Consider the following 21,911-nt stretch of genomic DNA (forward strand, 5'->3'; position numbering starts at 1 on the left):
TTTAAATAGTTTCTGATTTGTTTAATTTGATTCACAGTAGGTGCTTTGAGATGTTTAACCACAACCTTTACTTCAAACAAAGCAAAGCAAACAAAGAAACATGTAACAAATTGGCACCAATGACACCAGAACAATCATAATTTGGCACAGAGATTCACTGCAAGCAGTAGGCCTACAATCCACTCAAAGAGTATTCTAAAGTGTGAGTGTTAAACACAAGTAGATCATCGTGTTTGGATTTCTGGAAAATAATAAATGTAAATAAAACGGTTTGGCCGTTGCAAGGTTATTGCTACTGATAACTTTTCCCACCTCTTTTTTGTGGGGTCAGAAACCTTTTACAAAATAAGTCAATTATTCAAATATTCTTAACGTATCACATACACGGGCCGATTCTTTATCAAACTGCATGACTTCCCCATGTTTCCTTTTGAGTCCTTGAATCATCCTAACCATTTTTATGAAGCAAACAACTACTTGTTTGCTCATGCAACATCTGCCAACCCTTAGAGCTTCAGGGGCTAGAGACAAAACACTGTAAAAAACAAAAGCAGTTTGACTATCTAAAGGCTAGAAAAGCAGAAGGTGCTACTGACAGATCTCTTGTTTCAACAGGAAGTACACCGTTATTTATGCCTTTATATCTGATAATAAATAACGTGTTTACAGTGCCATCGGCGACTGCACACATTTCAATTTGTAAAGGATTTCTTAAAGACACTGAAATACAAATTGGCTTTATACGTGTATAGAAATATATGAATATATATATTTATTCTTTTAAGCACGCATCCATGCCCTGTGCAATGAGCAAACCACCAACCATTTCAAGATAGATTCAAATGTTGACTTTCATGACCTAGAAGTCAGCGATTAAGAAGGCCTTTCATGGAATGTTGTTGTGAGGGGCTGAGGGTTATCTTGACCTGCTTGCCATAAGTTGGCTTATGGCGTATGTGCCAGTTGACATATCCCTTCATGCAAAAACCTTAGTGAAAAAGGGAACATTTCTCCGCAACAAATTGACAATTGACTTTTTTTTCTCTCTTGAGCTGTTACGCCGATCTGTAAAAAAAACACGACGACACAAAATGCCGGCCAACGAGGAAGACCCAGAGATCCCAAAAATAAATAAAGTTCCGGCTTGCAATGGCTGCGTCTCATCCAAACTACAGCAGCTCAGTGTCCATAGTGCGCACACACACACACGCGCACGCACGCATGCATGCACGTGCACACACACACACTCACACACACACCCTACACCCACCCACCCACCCTCAATTCGGCGCATGGATGTCCACGTCGATCATCGTGTACAACTCATCCTTCTCGATCTTGATAAGGGAGTAAATCAGGGAGTTGATCCCGTCGGTGTCCATGGTCCTCGCCGTGTTATGCAGCTGGCCCGGGTTTTGCGGGTTCACCTCGTTGTGGGTGTCCCTGAGGTGCCTTACCATCTTGTACATGCCCACCCTGGAGTCGGGCCGGGACACCGCCATGCCCTTGAGGGTGATGCGCTTGTGCATGTCGTCATCCTCGGCGCCCCAGCCCCAGTAGTTATTGGGGAAGCCGTTGATGCGCATGTACTGCTCCCTGCTGAGGGCCACCACGCCGCCAAAGTAGTTTGTGTAAGGCATCTGGAAGCCAAACTTGTCCATGGCCGACGCCATGTGCCGGGGCTCGCCGTGGCAACGGTACAGGTTGCGGTCGTCCATGGGCACCAGGTCCACGTCGGAGAAGACGAAGCAGTCGTAGGCGTACTCCTTGAGGGACTCCACGTAGCCCACGTTGAGCAGCTTGGCGCGGTTGAAGGTGCCCTCGCCGTGCTGGTTGATGACGTACACGCCGTAGTCCACTTGCTGCCGCTTGAGGATGGGGTGCAGGTAGTAGAGCCAGTGCTTCAGGTGGTCCTTGCGGTTGCGGTAGGGGATGATGATGGCCACCTGGGAGTGCGAGGAGATAGTGGTGGTGGTGGAAGGTAATGGTTAAAAAGGACTTTGAACGAGAATGTGTGAAGAGAAACTGAAGAGAAATAAGGCTTCTCTCTTTGGAGGGCAAATATGCTGTAAAAGGGCCTGGTACATGACATTGAAATGGGAGTTGTTTTGATATAATGTAGAATAATATTCCTTCCAATATGAATGTCATTGTTTTAAAATGTAACTTATATTTAGTTTTATGATTCACCACATCAAGTGTGCCACATCATTGTGAACCATAAATGATATTGTACTTTTATAATGATCTGAAAGAGCTCATCATTCAAAAACAGCTACAAAGAAAACCAAGAACCAGCCCATGAGCATGTGCATGTTCGATTGCTTTACTTAAAAAGTGGATTCTACCATGAACATAATGTGGTCGATGGAATTAGGGGTATGAGAGCTTCCAGACCCCTGGATGTGCAAACGTGAAGCAGGGCCAGGCAGCAGGCAGGTCGTTGCTCCATGTTTGCATATCCTGCCTATTCATTTTAGTTTGGGTGCAACAGCACGCCAACCCAGTCCCGGGCACTATTCTAACAGATATTTCCTTACTCATCTAACTAAAAGTCTGAGCGTCAGTTTGACCACACCTAGCAGTGGACATGCCATGACCATGACCATGACCATGAGAGACCAGTACACATTGTTAATCACATTGTGCTGATTAGGAACAACGGCCTAACATGGAGGAATCATCATACTTGCCTCACCCATCGAAGGAAAACGCTATTTGTTATTTCTGCCCCTTAACACATCGTTTATATGTTACAAACGCATATATTATCCAGAAGTAGCAGGGTGTAAAGTTTTATCAAGATCACCACTTCACTTGGCTTGGTAGCACACAAGAAAGCACGCGTGTAAGCACACCCACATACGTCAACATCATTGACACACAGAATTAAGACCAAAACTATATAGGCCTACTGCGTGATGTAAACATTACTGAGATGTGGCTTCAGGCTACTGTTAATACTTTTAAACTAAATTACATGTTACCCCGTTAACATAACCTGTCTCAACAGCTGGAAAAACTTTACCATTAATACAAAAAATATATAATCATAATCAATTATATAATTTTTTATACATGCAAGAACCAACAGTGTAGAGGTGTAAAAGACACAACCGTAGTGGCATTTCGGGCATTTACCTTATGCTGAGAGATGCAATCCAGTGGCTTGTATCGACCTCCCCCCTGAAGATTTTCACGACTCGCTTTCCGGACGTCGCTCATTGACCGGCTCCACTCGAACTCTATCCTGAGTGGACCCACCAGCCCGGGAGGTGTAGGGGGACAAGGAGGCAACGGAGAGCTGCCGTTGAACTTCGAGACAATTGACTCTTTCTGTTCTTCAGGTATCATATCTGCCATAAGGCTTAGTTCAGCATATCGGTGGTCATGTGTATAGGAGTGATCGTTATTTAGCCAAACTGCAAGCATAAACGACACAGCCAACAACACGACGATGAGGATGATCCTTAAAAGTCTGTTCATCTTTGCGCGAAAATAAATGAGACATCTAAATAAAAATAAAAGTAAAGCGAAAGAGGAAAGGAGACAACTATCACGCCAGTCAGCCAACTTGTTATTGGGCTTCCTGTCCTCCTGATCACTTGGCATATGCCAGACGCGCACAGCAAAGAGTCACAGGACAGGTTTTCAACTCTCTTAACAATTGGTTGCAGCGGTTTGACAAACCTTCAGGCGCGTGGTGTGGGGTGTGGGGTGTGAATGTAAGTGGGGTGTGAATGTAAAAGATCGCAAGCGAAATATTTAACTTTTTGATGAATAGTTCACATCATGGCTTTCGCCTCTGGAAACAACAGGTGCGGCTTTTCAAAAGAAACCAATATATAAATTGCCAAATGTCATTGTTAGTGTTCATACTGTGATTCATACTTTGCGATAACGATACCGATACGTAGTTTCATTGTCCCAAACCACGATCAGAATCCACATCTCTACTTCCTTGTATATTCTCTCGTATAGCGCCATCTACTGGTTGCGGACGGACCCGCACGTTACTGTGGACGGCTTGAACGATGCTGTGTTCTGTTCGGTCTCCTGCTGGCAAGGCAAGTCCTCACACCCAGAAATCAGCTGTTTTAAAGTCTGCTTATCATCATCAAATACCTCCTATTTCTGATAAATATTTTAATCCTCTAACGCCCTAAAAAAACAGCGGTGGACTTTAAGCACAAGTGGAAATCTGCTTAATTGTCTAAAGGCTTGAGATAATAACACATAACATAGATACATTATTCTACTATTCAAATAAATGGAACACACACACACGCACAAACACGCACGGACGCACGCACGCACACATTTGATTAATTTATTTGGAATGACCAATACTACAACACCATAGCATCCAATATTAATAAAGGGCCTATTATGTCCAAAACAACACAAACACTTTGCAGGTAACCACAACCAAGTGAATCAGTAGAGCTATATGTATAGTTCAAGTTGTATCATGGGTAGAGATAACAGCGCCTTCTCCATACATGCAGACTGCCGATGATTGCTGACACAGAGCAGTACTTGGCTATTTGCTTAGAGATCTTCTTATTGAGTCCAGCAATTTGCATTCCTCTAACACAGTGTCTATGAACATGTCCAAGGCTACAATAAATTAGTCCAACTAGATTTGTGCTATAACCACCTACCGTTAAAGCATGTATTAATGGCTGGTAGGCCTGCTTTAATTTTTTTTCAGAGAAACACAGGTCCATATACAGGTCAAAGCAACAACCCACTTCCAGAAACACAATGGTTTTTAAAAGATTATCCACAACAACAATGTCAGGAGTATTTGGAGAGTCTCTAAGAACACCTTCCAGGGAGTTATCATTGAAATGTCTAAACCAGTTATTTTATATTTTTTTGTTTATGTATTGTGCTTAGTCCATGTACTTTGCGTAGTTCATTCGCTGTAATGTCAACAATGCGATTGTGACGGGCAATGTATAGTCCTTTAAATGTGGGGCATCTGTTCAATATGTGCGCTGTTGATTCCAATTGTATATTGTTATGTAATGGGCAGAATGGCTCATGACGGTTTGGAAACCATAGTGAAAGGTTATATTGAGTCGGGAGTGGTTGCAGTTTTGCTTTGATCACAAAATGTAGAATGCCTGCATTAACAGCTGGATTATGGAGCGCCGAATGTGAAACTGCTGGGTGTATCCAATTTAGCTGTATGTTATTGTCATTACACAAATCATTCAGATCAGGCCAATCTGAGCTGACTCCAAAACCTTTGGCCCGCCTGGTGTCCCAGGAAACTTGGTTCTCCACGAGGGGCAAGGGGGATCTTGCGTTTGCGTAGGTCCAGCAACAATGAGCCACGGGCCATTGCTCGAACAGTAAGGTCGTCGTTGTTCAGCATGCGCAATAGATGACTTGTCCTTGTGGCTGAATAAATCCATTCGATGTTGGGGACCCCAAGCCCCCCCTCTGATTTTTTCATGAAAATAATACTCCTTGTCGTGGTTGTGTTAAGATGTATCCATTTCCCCACCAGCTGTAGTACTGTTTTATTGTTCAGTTCTTTCAAAGTTTTTTTGGCAATGTGTACATTGGCAACCAGGTGTTGGAATTTGGAGAGCGCTATGTCCTGAACTGCCTGAAGTTTCATACAGGTCGGCAGGGGGCGTTGATCTATGAAGTCCAATCTAGCAGAATATTCGTTGTAGATGTTTCCTACCTGTTCTTGCCATTCACCTGCAACATTAAACTTATTACGAGATAGCTGTAAGTTTCGTGTCTTTCGTAGACACGAATCTCGCTGCCAGCTATTGAAAATGAGGGAGGGTGGTCATCCTTGGCCCTATACCATCTGTTGCCACCGTTGCGCCGTTCAAAGAGCACCGCGCACTTGCTGTTCTTGACCTCAAGCCCAGACCATTACAGAAAGCGGTCAGTGTGTGACAGCATGTTTGTAATCACGTTCTCTTCTCTTGATGCGAGAAGGACGTCGTCAGCATAGGCCTGGACGGGGTTCGGAGATGTACTGCCGAGCGGGGCGAGGAGGCGTATCCATTTCAGCCAATGGTTCAGAGCCACTATGAAATTAACAGCGCTCCATGGGCACACGCACACACAAACACAAACACAAACACACACACACACACACACACACACACACACACACACACACACACACACACACACACACACACACACACACACACACACACTCGCAATACTACTTCTACAACCCCGACAATCAGGTTTGGCACTTTGTCAGGATGAGTGTTCCAGTTTCAAGGGCAAGTTTCAAGACAAGAGTCTAAGTTCATGTGTACTATTAACTGCACACATTAAAGCTGCAGTATGTTATCTAATTTTCTCCCCGAGCCATACTTCCTCTGTGTCGATACAAAGGGCTCATTCCAAACAAAAAAATTCTTACTTCACTGGACTATGTAAGGAATAATGTACAGCAATCGGTTATTATCTTGAAAATAAGCCCTGGGGGACGGTGCTCTTGAGAGCTTTGTTTTTTGTCTTATGTAGGCCTACCTCCACAGCACCCTCAAGTAACCCTTCGTCAACACCAACCGGAGATGGTTTAATTTTATTTGGACTTGTATATTATGGGCTACTAACCACTGTTAAACTCTTCGGTAGGTCATTGGGATGAACTATGGGTGATCTACCTCGCTTAAACATTAGCAATGTTTGCTTTCAACATTGGCCTGATTTGTGTATCGTGAAATTTAACTTTGTCTCTCAACACTTAAATTATATTGGTGATCTTTTTTTACGTTATTTCGAATCGATATCTAATCATGAAATGTCAACAGTCTCACACACGGTCTTGCTCGATTTTCTTCTAACCATATCTCGTTTCTTCAATTTAATTATAACAACCACTAGATGGTGCTAGGATATCACAAATGGGGAATGTCTCCCATGAACTGCGTTTGTTTGCGTGCGTGAGAGACAGGCCTGGGTTTTATGTTTTTGCATCAAGGCTTCAATCACACTTTTAAAGAAGTGAGTTTCCGTTTAAAGAGAAACCTGATCTAGCTGCCTTTGGAGGACAGAGTGGCTGTTTTCCGTTTGAAGATGCCAGACATCTTTTTTTATATCGTTTGCCACCACCACCAGCACCTATATTCTACACTGAGGTCATACCCAAGACCTATAGACATTGATCCAGTTTACACGCCAGGGAGATACCCCGGCATGCCTTCTTTGGAAAACCGGTTGCACTGACATGCATGATAGACATTCTCCGCCACGTCATCTGCATAAAACCAAACACCATTCCTCCAGCTGAACTTATACAGTATATGATGCCTAAAAACGACAATAGAATAAAAGAATAAAAAGGGTTTGGACAAAAAGTGGCTCCTTCATTATCATTCACACAGCAAGCACAGACACATATGCTTTATGTACCATATAGCATAAGATATATTGTTACCCTTTATACATCTGAAGATTTATTTGGCATTGAAATGAAGACAGATGGGAGTAAAACACACACACACAAACCACAACTCTTAAAACAGCCCTTGCTAGGTACAGAGTACTCAGCAGTTTAGTGAAACATGATTCACGTGTGTGTGTGTGCGCGCGTGTGTGTGTGTGTGTGTGTGTGTGTGTGTGTGTGTGTGTGTGTTTGTGGGGATGAGTGGTCTCAGCTGTGCGGGACACACAGCAATGACAGCCAATCAGGGCTAATTTAGAATCAGAGTGGTTTTGACGGCTCCATGGTCAGCCCAAGGGGAACAAAGTCATTTGTATGGCTGTGTGTTTGTATGTGTGTGCATAAATGTGTGTGTGTGTGTGTGTGTGTGTGTGTGTGTGTGTGTGTGTGTGTGTGTGGGGAGGTCTTTGTGTGTGTGTGCCTACTAACCTTTCCTTTATACTCCACCTGCTTCTCATTGCCAAAGTGTATGGCACCAAATTCAGTCTTTCTGACATATTCAGCATTTCCTTTTTCAAGAGCAAATTGTGAAAATAAAAACATGAACTTATTTTTATTGTGAGGCATATTAACTCTTGTAGATAATAGTTATCTCTGCCTATCTCTCTCTTTCCAATCATCTGTCTCTCTGTCTCTCGCTCTGTCTCTTGCACTCTTTGTTTCCTCCTTTCATCTCCTCCAACAGATTAGGCTTCTGATTTATTCTCTCTCTGTCTCTGTCTCCGTCTCTCTCTCCTACTTAAACATAATTTTGACACCATTCTCTGCTATTGCACTATAAACCTTTATGCTGTTGCCCTGTGCAATAACTGTCATAATGATCCACTACATTATCTGAATAATTCAAATTATTCCCTCCAACACGTACACGTACACAGCATGCAATACAATGATCCTTTGTCCCTTCTGCCCTTTCACCACTCTATGCCGTGATTTACTCTCTCAGCCTTCTCCACTCTTTTCTTTGGTCAATTACATTACCGTACAGTCTATTGCAAGTAACTGAATACGAACTGCCAGACGATGCGGGTTCTGCAGTATCAAAGTACAAAAATAAATAAAAACAATGATAAAAAAACTGCTCTGTCTGTCGCCGGTTCCACTCAGCCTGCTATTGACGCCTGCCCACTTGTGTTCATTGACACTTTCGAAGCCTCTGTCGGCGGCGGTTCAACTGCGGTCGCTGAGCACCTGACATCCGAGTCGAGTTCCCCCGCCGAACGCCATCACTACTGACGTTCATTAACCCTATTCCTGCGTCTCGGTGCACAGAGAAGCGGTACCCCCCCCCCCCCCCCACACACACACACACACCCACACACTTCCCATCCTCTGCGAGCACCCCTCTAGTCGTCCCCCCAACCCTCCCTCCGCGGTCTTGTCCTCGACGCGGCCACGGCGGTAACTTCCGTTCCTGCGGTGTGCCGGTGGCTGAGGGCTGTCCCCCTGCTTTGCATGTGACATGAGCTTGAGCGTCCCCCGGATTGGCCCCCGGGGGCCTCCTGTGTCAAGTTTTTAGGAAAGGGAAAAGGAAGGCATTCATTAAGGGCCTGCTGGCAGGCTTCAGCCCCCTTCCCTCCCCCCCCCCCAACCCCATCACCCACCCCAATCCGGCTGTCGTCTCCCGTCCCTGGTTTGTGGATCGGTGGCTTTGCATAGGGCGGCTCATCTCCGCGCTTGTGCTCAGATGCAAAAATCTCCGTGAACCCTCTACTTCCGCGTATGGACTCTCACAATCAGGATGCATTTGTTTGCAAAAGTGCAAAACCTATGTATAAAAATGCAGTAGAAACAGTATGTGTTAAATACACTGTGAGGCCTTTTTTAGTCAACAGTACTCATTTATTGGGAAAGAATTTTACATGTTGTACTCCATGAAGGGTTGGTTCCTGAGTACACACACACACACACACACATACACACACACACACACACACACACACACACACACACACACACACACACACACACACACACACACACACACACACACACACACACACACACACACACACACACACACACAGCTCCTTTTCCAATGATGACAGTAGCCTTGTTCTGGTCTTTATTGTGTAAGGTGCCAGTAGGTATTTTCAAAAGGATGTCATCAATGTCATTGATACTGCGTTGCATGGGGTTGTACACTAATTCACACATAATTATGTATTTTATATTCCATTTCTGCTAATTCCATTCCGCAAGATTCCATTCAGTTCCACACACTGGCGCTTTAAGACTCTGATTGAGTTCACTTGTTTAGACTTTCAAGTAAAGTAAGTCATATTCTCCTTTAATACTTCCTTATGTATGAGCCATATGTGTTAGACCTCCTATGTACTAAAATAGTCCAGGCCTTGAGTCAAATTCTTTTTATAATCTATGGTGCATGCAAATACTCAGACACACACACACACACACACACACACACACACACACACACACACATGCAAATGCTCGTGCGCACGCTCGCACACAGACACACACAGGCCTTCATACAATCAAAGAAAACCTTCTCTGAGGAGCTTGCCACCTTTTCCTCTGCACTGAATTAATTTCTCATAATTAATGAAAACTGTGCTGCCGATTTTAAAACAGAGTGACAATTTTTGATGAGTTGTCGCGCTACTCAACTACGATCCCCCCCCCAGCTCTCCTTCGTCTCCTTCAGCTGTTTCTTCCTCTCCCTCTTCCTCTTCCTCTCCCCCCCTTTACTTCCTCTTGACACGTGTCACATTTTTGGGATCCCGCTCTCCAGGGATAAATGCCAGATTACATGGTGTAGTATTTTTATCCGTGGTACATTAACCGGCAGAGCTTACAGCATCAAAGCCTGCAAGAGATCACACACACACGCACATCCACACTCACACACACATGCACACATAGGCAGAGACACACACACACACACACACACACACATACACACACACACACACACACACACACACACACACACACACACACACACACACACACACACACACACACACACACAGATATATGCATCAGGAGTGAAACGAAGGCTAGTTTAATGTGCCGCCTTTGATCTGTTCCTCTCCCACTATCGTAATTACCCTTGTGACATGCACAGATGCACACACGCACACACACACACACGTCTTCAATAAGTGTGTACGAGGAGAAATGAATACATCGAGCAAAAAATCATGGTGAGATGGTGGCGGATATGATGGGTTGATGGGTACGGTTTCTACCCAAACCCGGAAAAATTAAGAGCCACACTAATCATGACAGAATAGTAGCAGGATGAGACACAGCATCAGAAATTGTACCTTATTGCCTCCTATCATGGATGTTATTTATTCATTTTACAACCAAACACAGGGCTTGTTAATGGACCCTTATCACAGACATGTCATCGTACAGCAAACAAAAGTGCCACTCATAACCCTTATTATGGTTCTGCTCATGTAATGTACCAGTGCACAGGCAGGTGACTAACCTTCACTAGTTTAGTTGACTAGATGTCTCCTGGTACAGGAACATTGGCAGAGCCATAACCAGTGTGACGAGAACACCTGCGTTTGTGCTCAACATTGCCTCAGTGTAAAAGATGTGTGTTGCAGGGTTGGAATGATGACCCCCCCCCCCCCCCCCCCCACACACACACACTTCTCCAAAGCATCGCCCAGCATCACCAGATCACATGTCCCTGTGAGCTCTGTGTCAGAAGCCGTCTTGCCACTGTCTGGGAGATGAATTCTTTATGGACGTGCGTGTTGCCCACAGGCCAGTCACGCCACGTGGTCTGGTGATCAATACAGTGGAGCTTCAGCCTACAACACATCTCATCCTCCACCACACACCTGACCAAGCAGACAGTTATATTGGATTTATTGGATATCGTGGTGGCGTAGAAATCGGGGAACAGGAGACGTTTTGTTAAATGAGAAGATTGTGTGTGTGTTTAATGAGATTGAAACCACGGTCTGGTGATCCTCAATGTACAGTGTATTTTGCACCATTGCCATATTTACATTCCGAGTGTGTGATATTAACTTCCAAGGATGTCTGACAAAAAATTTAATACATGAGTTTAGTTTCTTCAGTCTTCAAAACTCATCATTATAGGGTGAGGGGAGATATCCAGAATGGGACGCCAACCACCCACTACTCACCATTCAAACACCAGGTGGAGAAAGATGATGGTTGGGCTCTTTCTAACAGGTGAGAGGGAAGGCCTGCAGGAAACACACACATGTGAGAGACAGACGGACGGACGGACGGACGGACATAAGAGGTGGGAGACGGCGGAGAAGACAGACGGGCGAGAGGCAGAGATTAGTTCAGTGTCTGCTCTGGTGTCCTCTGTGGAAGAGGGATGGAGAGAAACTGGAGAAACTCTCTCTCTTTCCCTCTCTTTTTCTCTCCCTCTCCCTATCTCTGTTTCTATCTCTCTCCCCTCTGTCTCTCTCCATCTCTCTCTCACTCTCTTTCCCCCTCTTCCTCTTCCTCTATCTCTTTCCCTCTCTGTCTCTCCAACCTATTTTCCACTCTACCTCTATCTATCCATCTATCTATCTCTCTCTCTATCTCTCACTCTCTGTCTCCATCTGTTGCATCCCTCCTTCAAGTGCTTACAGTTTGATTGACATTCGGAAGACACCTCCCCCGGGCGAGAGCTGGTTGCGGCTACTCGATGGTTTGGAGGCCGCTTGCCTTGTTGACCTCCTCAGGGGTGGGGGGTGGGGGGGGGGGGGGGCATGGTGGTGGTCGATTGGAGAGACTCGCTGGCCTTACTTTATGAGGTCACACCGGAGAGCCCTGGAGAGAGCATGCACGTGAGTGACCATGTGGATGTGTTGCATGAGAAAGAGAGAGCTTTGTGTGTGTGTGTGGGCGTGTGCTTGCTTGCTTGTGTGCGTGCGTGCATGTGTGTGTGTATTCCTGTGTTTAGCCCGGGTCGAGACACTCGAGGGAGTGGGATGAGTGTGGCGGTGGAGGGGCTGGAAGGGCCCTTCAGACAGCACGGTTTAGCAGAAATCAATAAGGATCTATTTATTGAGTGGCTCACACCTCGACCGCGGCTCATCCAATATTGATACGGCTGATAAAAACCCCAGGGGGGTGAAACTGTGCCTGTGCCCACCCTGTTGACTGTCTGGGTGTATGCGCACACGTTTTTTACATATTCATGCAGCGTTGGGCTACATTCAGCGTTGGGCAGTGTGTGTGAGTATGTGTGTGTCCATGCGCAGGGGAGTGTGTTTTCACCTACAGGTGGCTAAGTGGCTCCCTGATGAGCTCGTAACCCCTGGGAGTGAACTCCAATCTTCTCACGTGACCTTTCACCCCCCCCCCCCCTCGCACCCGGTCACTCAGAGGGAGGCGGGGCCAGCTGACAGATCCAATATATCCCTCCAGACATCAGCTCCGCTGCCGGCTTCCATTTCCATCACGGAACATTCCTCAGGAATGTTCAGGAGCGTTTAGCAACATCTTGCTAATATTACTGCGATTAGACATGTTTTCAGAGAGCCCAAAATTAAGTTTGAAACTCAAACTCTTTTTATATGAAAATGTTCACAGTGATTAAACCTCTTCATCAATTCAGTTTTAAATTAAAGTTTGTCAACACACGGCCCCTTGAAGTTTAAACTCTAGAAAATGAGGAAGTTATACTCATTATATTTTCTAAAAACACATCCACAGCCACATAGTCTCTCAACCCGTCCTCCTGTAGCCGATTAAGTTGTTGTTTGGGTACACGATGGTGGGCTGTGTTCGGAGTAGTTGGGGGGTTAGTGTCTCACGTCTCTCCCTTTCTCTGTGTGGGGCACCTTTCCCCCACTGGGGGTCTCTGACAAGATACGACTGAGGGGCTTACCCCACACTGAGAGTGCCTCTCTTCTTTTAATCTCTCTCTCTCGCTCTCTCTCTCTCTCTCTCTCTCTCTCTCTCTCTCTCTCTCTCTCTCTCTCTCTCTCTCTCTCTCTCTCTCGCCCTCTTTCTCATATCACCTCAATTTCTCCACAACTGTATACCAACCTAAAAATCGTAATAATTCATAATCTCACTCGTTAATACTGACTCGTTTTCTGAGGGGGGGGGGTGGAGACGGGGGGCCGCCCTGCTGTGTTTTTGGTCAGGCGGGAGGGCTCATTGCGCTCATTGCGCTGCTGACGTGACGGTTTCAGCCCGGGCCTTGGGAGTCACCTGTCCAATTAAAAGGCTGACGGGAACCATCGTCATCCCGCCCGACGGATCTCAGGGTGCGAGGGAAGAGGTTTAGCCAAACACCCGCGAACATGTCCGCTCTCATAAGGGGGCTTTCTTGCCACTTCCTGACAAACCTTTTTTGTCCAAATCCAGGTTTAAGTGTGTCGCAATTGAAGGCCCCCTGAGGGGAGACGGTTGTCACCCAAAAGACAAATGTTATTTCTTGCAACCCAAAAAAAAATCATATAATTTTGCGTTTAGCTCATGCCAAAGTTAAGTGTCTAAAATCATAGGTTGCTTAGGATTTCACTTTTTCTTTTCATGCATACGCTTGAGGACTTTTTTCTCATATGATTACGGCCGACTGGCTGAAAGAGAGAGAGATTCAATATATTAAATTCCAGAGGAGAATAACCTCCTCAATCGTGGAGCCCGGTGTTCCACCTCTGTACCGAATGCAACAGATCACACGCAGACACAATGTCAATGACAACAGGAACAGCGCTATACAAGTTGTATGGATTCCAACATGTGAACAGGCTTAAAAACACAGTGAACCAAATGCCTCCTTCAACCACAGTTCCCGGTATATTACCGGGATAACCTTTCAGGCACTGCTAGTGATTTTCCCTATTCACACAAGCAAGTACGTCCCGGAACATTTTCATCTTGTGCCCTTTCACAGATGGTATTACAACCCCGGAATAGATGAGGCTAAGGAACAGTCAGTCCAGGTGATGGCGGTTATGAAACGCATATAGAGGCCAACTGCCATAAACCTTGCGGAGAGGGGACGTAAATGCTCTGGAACATTACAGGGAAAGAGTTCACTTGTGAAATTGGCTTTATTACCAACACCGTTTGAAAGCCAAGCTAAAACTTCCTGTGATGACGGATTTTGATGAGTGTTTTGTATTGGCAACATGAAATTCGTGTTTCGCTTCTTATATCTTTGCAATGGTTGGAGGCAATATCTGCATGTTATCCAATATGCTCTTTAGCGGAACAGTCTGTGAACGGTATGTTGTGTGGTGACGCCTTGGAAATTATTTACCTGTCATGGTTGATGCACAGAGAAAGAAAGAAATGAAAAAAAATAAGCCATGACTTCAGGGTTTTTAGTGACTGCATTACTGTCAAATGTGAACTGTGTATGTTATTTTTTTCATAGCCAGCCAAAAGAATATTGCCACCACGAAGGGCAAGCAGGCCAATAATTGCCCCTTGGCTCAAACCGATTGTAAATCTAAATTTCTGACCATGATTGTGGATCATTGTAGTTATGATCACACAGAAAAAAAGCCTGAAATAGTTAATCTTAAAGAATTTAAGTTGGGGCTTTTAGTTTAGCCTTAGTTTCGAATGTGTTACAATAAAACAAACATACATACATATGACAGGAGTACCTGTAGGCATCCCTTGGCACGCTGCCAGTCACCCTATTCATTCCTGTATTCACTGCAGGGCGCTTTAGATTAAAGAGTCTACTAAATAAAGGTGTGTGTGACAGGAAGGGTGAAATCTTCCATGTTGCATATTTGCATAGAAATTGAATATGTAAATCGTTATTAACTCAAATGCTTTTTTAAGGTAAACATATAGATATTGCAAAACGCTGCCAACATCAGTCAACTCAGGTCATCCCGACATAACAGGAATGACTCGCTTGTCCTCTCGTGTCACATTAACACCCGCCTTATGAAATCTGTCTCATTCCTTTTTCTGGAGTGTAGATGCCTCTAGTGTACAGGGGGGGAGTATGAAATAGACAAATCTTTGCAATGTGTTCATAATGTCATCTTGTCAGGGAATAATTTACAGTAAATGTAACGTGGGAGAGCCCACCATGAGTGGTTTTCACTCAGGAAAACCGTCAACTCTTGAACCAGAGCCCATGTAAACGACGCCCCGCGGCAGTGACATTTCTGCCTGGAAATGTGTTGATCCAAGTGCAGGGATTTGATTATCGGGAGGGAGCTGCCCCATGTTAACAAAAACACAGGGCCTCTCTTCCGTTGAAAGCACTGTGAATGAGGCGTAAGAAAAAAAGCATCTGCCTTTTTAGTTCCTTAAAAGCAACAACGAGACATGTACAAAAGGCTATTTAAGGGCGACGCCTGCACTTTAAATTATATATATATATATATATATATATATATATATATATATATATATATATATATATAAAAGCCGGCATCAACCCCCCCCCCCCCCCCCCCCCACCCTACTATACATCTCAATAAACTGTGTCCCCTATCGGCTTCATAAAAATGTTGAACTGCGCTGCTCCATGTGTCCCGGGCCTTGTTCTCAATTAAACTCCATCACCCGCAGCACAATAAATGGGTTTCTACCAATCTGGCTTTTCATTAGGCCAACTTCTCTCTATCTGCTAGATTGCTTCCGTGGCATACATTTTATTCTCTGTCTTTCTATGCCCTCCCGGCTCCCTCCCTCGGACCTGCCTGTAGCAAGGGAGTGTGATCCGCAATGTACGATTATTTAAGTCAATGTGGTAATGTTGTTTCTTTTTTCATTTTCCATGTGTATGTTTTCGTCCTTTTAAAAACGCTGCCATTGTTAGGATACAAATGCAACCTCCTCTGAGGTTTGGGTGTGAGTGTGTGTGTGTGTGTGTGTTTTTTCCTTCTGTGATTCTAAGAAGTGGTCTTACACTAGTTGCCAATCATTTCACAACACTTTGCAGGCCCGGAGCACGTGTTTGTGTTACTTTATGGGTGAACGTGGCTGACAAGTGGCCAATGGTGTGCTTGTGTGCTTTTGTCCTCTTGTGGGTAAGTGCGTGTGTCACACACTTACACACGTGTGTGTAAACACGTGTGCTTGTGTTTACCTGTGTGTTTGTGTGTGTGCAGAACTGTGTATGCATGTTTTTAACTCCATGTCCTGCATGTTTCTGTCTGCAGGCACACGTGTGTGTGTGTGTGTGTGTGTGTGTGTTAAATGATGTAGCTGATGGGTGGTGTGATAAGTGTAATGGCGGCGGCGGTGGTGGTGGGCCGCAGGGTCTGGCCATGGTCGAGGAAGTCATTACTCTACAGGCCTGCCAGATAATGAAGCACAGCATACAGAGAGACAGATAACATGGGGGTCTAATGAACATCCCTCTCTGTCTCTGTCTCTGTCTCTCTCTCTGTCTCTCTCGTTCTCTCTCTCTCTGTCTCTGTTTCTCTCTCTCTCTGTCTCTGTCTCTGTCTAACTCTGTCTTTCTCTCTCTCTCTCTCTCTCTCTCTCTCTCTCTCTCTCTCTCTCTCTCCCTCTCCACTCTTTCTCTCTCTCTCTCTCTCTCTCTCTCTCTCTCTCTCTCTCTCTCTCTCTCTCTCTCTCGCTCTCGCTCTCGCTCTCTCTCCACTCTTTCTCTAAGCCCAATCGCAACATGCTATCAAGCCTCTCCTCAATGCTGTCTCTCTGTCTCCCTCACATGCACGCACACGCATGCACACACCTGGGCATATACTCACAGGTGCACGCACAGGCACGCACGCACACACACACACACACACACACACACACACACACACACACACACACACACACACACACACACACACACACACACACACACACACACACTCTCCCTTTCCCTCCGTGAACATGATTAGAAGAAAATAGTTGTCAGAAAAAAGGAGAGATAGAGGGGGGTTAGATAGAAGGACAGCCAGAAAAGGCACCAAAATAGAGAGAGGGAAAGAAGTTGTGGGACAGAGAAAGAGAGGGAGAGACGGAGGGAGCGAGAGAGCAAAATTGGCGAGATGAATGAAGACATGAAGGGACGTGTCATGCCCTTCACGGAGCACAAGGTCTGACAGGAACCCTCAGGACATGCTGCTCGTTTCCAGTGGGGACCAAATGGAGGTGGCACCGGCCTGTCAGCCCTCTCTAGTTAATTAGAGGACACTGCCAGCATGGCTTAGCAAGGGCAGTTGGGGAATCACAGTCAATTACAGCCTGCTTCCCAACATGAGCTCGCTGGCAACGCGAGTAGGCGATCCCTCAATGCTTGTCTGATGGTAACCGCAGTGATGGGTTTTCTTCTTTATGCCTCTCTCTGACTGTTGGCCATCGAGATGGGAATGACTGTGCAACAATGTATTTTGGGCCCCGATGCATATTATAAGTGGATTCGGGTGGTTTTTCTTGAACCCTGAGAAGTGGTACTTGCCAACCTCAAAAATACGGAGGGGGGAGAAAATCATTGCTCGTCGTAGACATTAGTTTGAATAGACAAAAGAATAACGAGAGCGTAATTCACATGCAAATTTATTTTGGAGTGGAGGGCACGTGACATTGTTCACGGTGGGGCCGTCCAAATATTTGGATGCTGCTGTTTACCTGCTTGGTGTTCGGTTTGTTTGTTGCTCCTCTAACCCATTTCCACATTCGGGAAATCAATTAACATGGTGTGAATGGAACTACATGTATAAGGTGAGATTACTTTTTATTTATTTTTTGGCCCCAAAATCGTTTCCCCCCGTTTGTGTGCGCTTGGCTCCACAAACACAAAAGGCATCAATTTAGCGTTCGGAAAAAGAAGAGCGCAACGGAAAAAACCCCAAAACAAACCAAAAAATAGAAAAAAAAAATTCTCTTTTAGATGGAACGCTTGGACTGGCGCGCGCGCGCGCACACACACACACACACACACACACACACACACACACACACACACACACACACACACACACTCTCTCTCTCTCGCGGACCCTTCTCAGCATGTCGTTCGGCCTCTTTCAAAACAAGTCCCACGGAAATGGTTCTTGCTCTGCATGCAGAATGTTTTGACAACAACAATCACGTCAAAAACCCAAACCACTCTCAGAGCCACATCTCTCTCCCTCTCTCTCTCTCTCTCTCTCTCTCTCTCTCTCTCTCTCTCTCTCTCTCTCTCTCTCTTAGCACAAAAGAAATGACTGTCAAGTCCTCCACACACACAAAAAAAAACAGGAAACCATCTACCTGCAATTTGAAAATCCATTAGGCCAGGCGTGGAGGCTCCGAGTAGGCTCTGCAGCGTGGGGGCTATCATCTGGAAGCTGATGAAAGGGCTGATTCATACGGTCTGGTGGGGGTGGGATGGGGGGGGCGGGGGGGGGGGGGGGGGGGGGGGGGGGGGGAAATGCCTTTTGTTTTGGAAGATGGGGAGATGGCCTCGAACTTAGCCCGGCGGCGTGAGTTTTGGGTTCAACGGTCTCGGGGCGGGGGTCCCAGCCAGTCCACGGGCGTCGTGGGCTGGGATTGATTTGCGTGTGGATAGACACTGTGTGTGTTTTATGCATGTGTGTAAGCAAGCGCCTTGACGGACAGAGACACACGCACACTCACGCAAACACACACACATATAAATTTAAACACAGACGAATCGGCTGTAGGCACGTGCGGGCGCATGCTTGATGCACACACACACACCCCCCGTCGCACACCAAAGACGAAGACGAAGAGGAGGGACACAAATGTGGAAACACAATGACGCGCACACACAAACACAGACAATCCCGCGTGCAGGCGCTTGCCACACGGCTCGCATGCAAGGGGTGGCAAGTGGGGTTGGGGGGAGGCCACCGGGGGGGTAATCAAAGCCAAGAGCACTCAAGACGAGGATGCCAGCGCATTGTTCCAACCCCGGCTCGGCCTGTCACATGTTAAAAAGCAAAGGGGGCGGGGCTTCCTCCTTCTCTTCTCTGCCCTCCATCATCTTCCACCTGCACCCTTCAATCTGTCCATCTTTTAGCCAAAACCAATTATCCGAAACCTGCTCTTCAATACCCCCAGATGGAGTGGTAAGTGCTTATTGCATTGCGCACTCCTTCTCCCCCCCTCCTCCTCCCCCACTCTCCCTCGCTACACTTTTTTCTTCTTTTTTTCGATTTGCAAATACAGGAGTGGCTTGAGATCATCTCCACATTTAATAGAAGGGCAACATGGCCCACATGAATTCCCCCTGAAGCACAAAAGGAGAAATTGATCCTACAGAGCCCCGGAAAATTAAATATAAGAGGCTAGGAAAGTAAAACAACAACAATAGCGGCGCTAATTAGCAGCCAGCTCCGTCTGTGTTTTATTCAACCTAACCCAGCTGCTGTTGCACTTGCAGCATAGCCTCAAGTGTTGTTCATCTGCGTTTTTCGGTCAGGAAGAGAATGAATATATTCGACGATGGAGTCCGCCATCAGCACCATCCTCCTCAATCTCTCCCCGGCTTTTTCAGCCTTTTTTCTGCAAACAGTGGCCCCCATTTCCTGCGTTAACTACGGGCCTTAAAAACGTCCCCGTTCAGCCCTCCATCCATCCATCCCATTTTTTATTATTTACTTTTATTGCATATTCCCCGGTCAAAGTCACAGTGCAGTGAGGCCCGTCCCACAACCTGCTAGGAGGTGGAAGTACCGAGCGTCAGGCAGAGACCCTGAATGGGCAGTCTGCAGTCCTTGGCTGGGTCACATTAGGCTAATTTATTGGCCACGGGCAATTGACGGTGTCTAATGAGGCTAATCTGCATGGCTTTAGTGCTGCTGGGAGAGGGGAGGAAGTGGCACATCCGCCAGGCTAAAGTGACACGCGCACAGAGAACGGGAGCAGTCCCCCACGGAGAGTGTACCTAGACGCGCCCGCACCGCCCACTGCGTCTGCCCCCCCCCCCCCTCCTTCTGCTTGATGTATGGCGTAGATATACAAATTGGTTCAGTGATACTAAGCTTAGCTTGTTCGGCTGTGTTTGTGTTAACCAGTCAACTGCGGGGAAACACGCGTGTTGGGGTGTAGTTTGGGTGCATACTCTTTTTATTTGGTTTTATTCAGAAGTTAAGTTGGTATTTTTAAGCGTACTGCTGAATATGAATGACCTCGGGATTTAGAATTTTTTTTCTGGTTGTAATGTCAACCTTAAGTGTTTTATTTTTTCTCTTCTCTTGTGCTTCTTCTTGTCTCTCCTCTCTCAAAGGCCTACGGATTCAAATAGCAGCACTCAGTTCATGATGAGTGAAGCCTGTAAATGTCCAGAGGGAGGAGGAGGGGGGAGAGAGAGAGAGAGAGAGAGAGAGAGAGAGAGAGAGAGAGAGAGAGAGAGAGAGAGAGAGAGAGAGAGAGAGAGAGAGAGAGAGAGAGAGAGAGAGAGAGAGAGAGAGAGAGAGAGAGAGAGAGAGATCTCCCCGTCCACTTCACTTCACGTCCTAACGCTGTACCTTATGGATTGAATGGGGTAAAGCGAAATTACTGTGGCGACGGCCGGTCTTCTGTGAATATCTGTGCCTCTAAAGTATGATCTGCTTATGCCACGTTGAGTGCTGCACATCTGAAGGGCCTCTGTGTGATTGAAGTCTGGAGGACGCAACGTTGGCCTTCCTGAGACCGAGAACAACGCAATACCCCATCTGGGCTTTTCACCAAGTAGAAAGGTAAAAATAAACCTTTAGCGGTGGGATGCAGCTACAGCTTGTATAGAGGACAGGATAAGATGCTCTGAATATCGGATATCTCTAGAATTTGTTTTACAAGGATGGTGAATGAGCGTATTGTAAATGAGGGCTTTTCTGTGCATGCTCCAGGGCATCTGGTTGCGTCTTCTTCTTGTTTTCCGTCGAGTGTGTTGTTCGAATCCTCCTCAGTGGTTGATTGGTTTATAGGATGGTCTACCGGCAGAGTACACAAACATGCGTGTGCGTATGTGTGTCCGCTCGCGCACACACACAGACACACACACACACAAACACACACACACACACACGCACACGCACACGCACACACAAAATAAATAACCTTGGCTGGAGTATCTTGTCCACATTCAGAACACTTGAGTGCCATTTACATATTTCCCCATCGACCGCATCCACCACAGACTCAAAACATTATGATGGCTTTGTTTTGAGGAAGGTTCTGATTGCAGCCGTCATGCGCCATGCAAAGAGTAACTAATACTTAGGGGTTATTGAGCCAGACTTAACGAAATGAAACCGAGCAAACAACCAAACAGGGAGGAAACACAAAAATGGAAAGAAACGGCGTCTCCATGTTTCATTGTGGAATCTGTGATCCGGGACTAAAAAAACGCCATTGAAAAAATAGTATTTAAGGACGTATTTAGGCCACAGTTTACCGCCAATGCAGCACTCTGTGATGTGCACGCACATTTGCATATATTATGACTTGGTGTGGGGCTGTGCAAACGGATTTCTTAATTAGGGATAAAAAGTGATCTATCTCCTCTCCCCTCCCCCCTCCACTTAAGTTTTTCTGCGCTGCGTGCTGTTGGAGAGTGCGGCTGTCGACAGGGAATTAA

General features: G+C 45.9%; 1 protein-coding gene across 1 annotated transcript; it reads right to left on the reverse strand.

Annotated features, from left to right (window-relative positions):
* On the reverse strand, positions 1 to 3,972 carry LOC115537512 (beta-1,4-galactosyltransferase 2). The gene is made up of 2 exons (XM_030349490.1): positions 3,142 to 3,972; positions 1 to 1,946 (listed from the first exon to the last, which is right to left on the reverse strand). The coding sequence occupies exons 1-2, from the start codon at positions 3,610 to 3,612 to the stop codon at positions 1,281 to 1,283; spliced, it is 1,137 nt and encodes a 378-aa protein (XP_030205350.1). The 5' UTR covers positions 3,613 to 3,972; the 3' UTR covers positions 1 to 1,280.
* Positions 3,973 to 21,911: the final 17,939 nt, after the last annotated feature.

Source organism: Gadus morhua, chromosome 23 (genome assembly GCF_902167405.1).
Source record: "Gadus morhua chromosome 23, gadMor3.0, whole genome shotgun sequence".
Lineage (NCBI taxonomy): Eukaryota > Metazoa > Chordata > Actinopteri > Gadiformes > Gadidae > Gadus > Gadus morhua.

Excerpts from the sequence above, each read along its gene's own strand:
- LOC115537512 (XM_030349490.1), bottom strand. The coding sequence starts at position 3,612 with ATGCCAAGTGATCAGGAGGACAGGAAGCCCAATAACAAGTTGGCTGAC. Across the intron at positions 1,947-3,141 it reads ATTGCATCTCTCAGCATAAG|GTGGCCATCATCATCCCCTA; the intron begins GTAAATGCCCGA and ends TCGCACTCCCAG.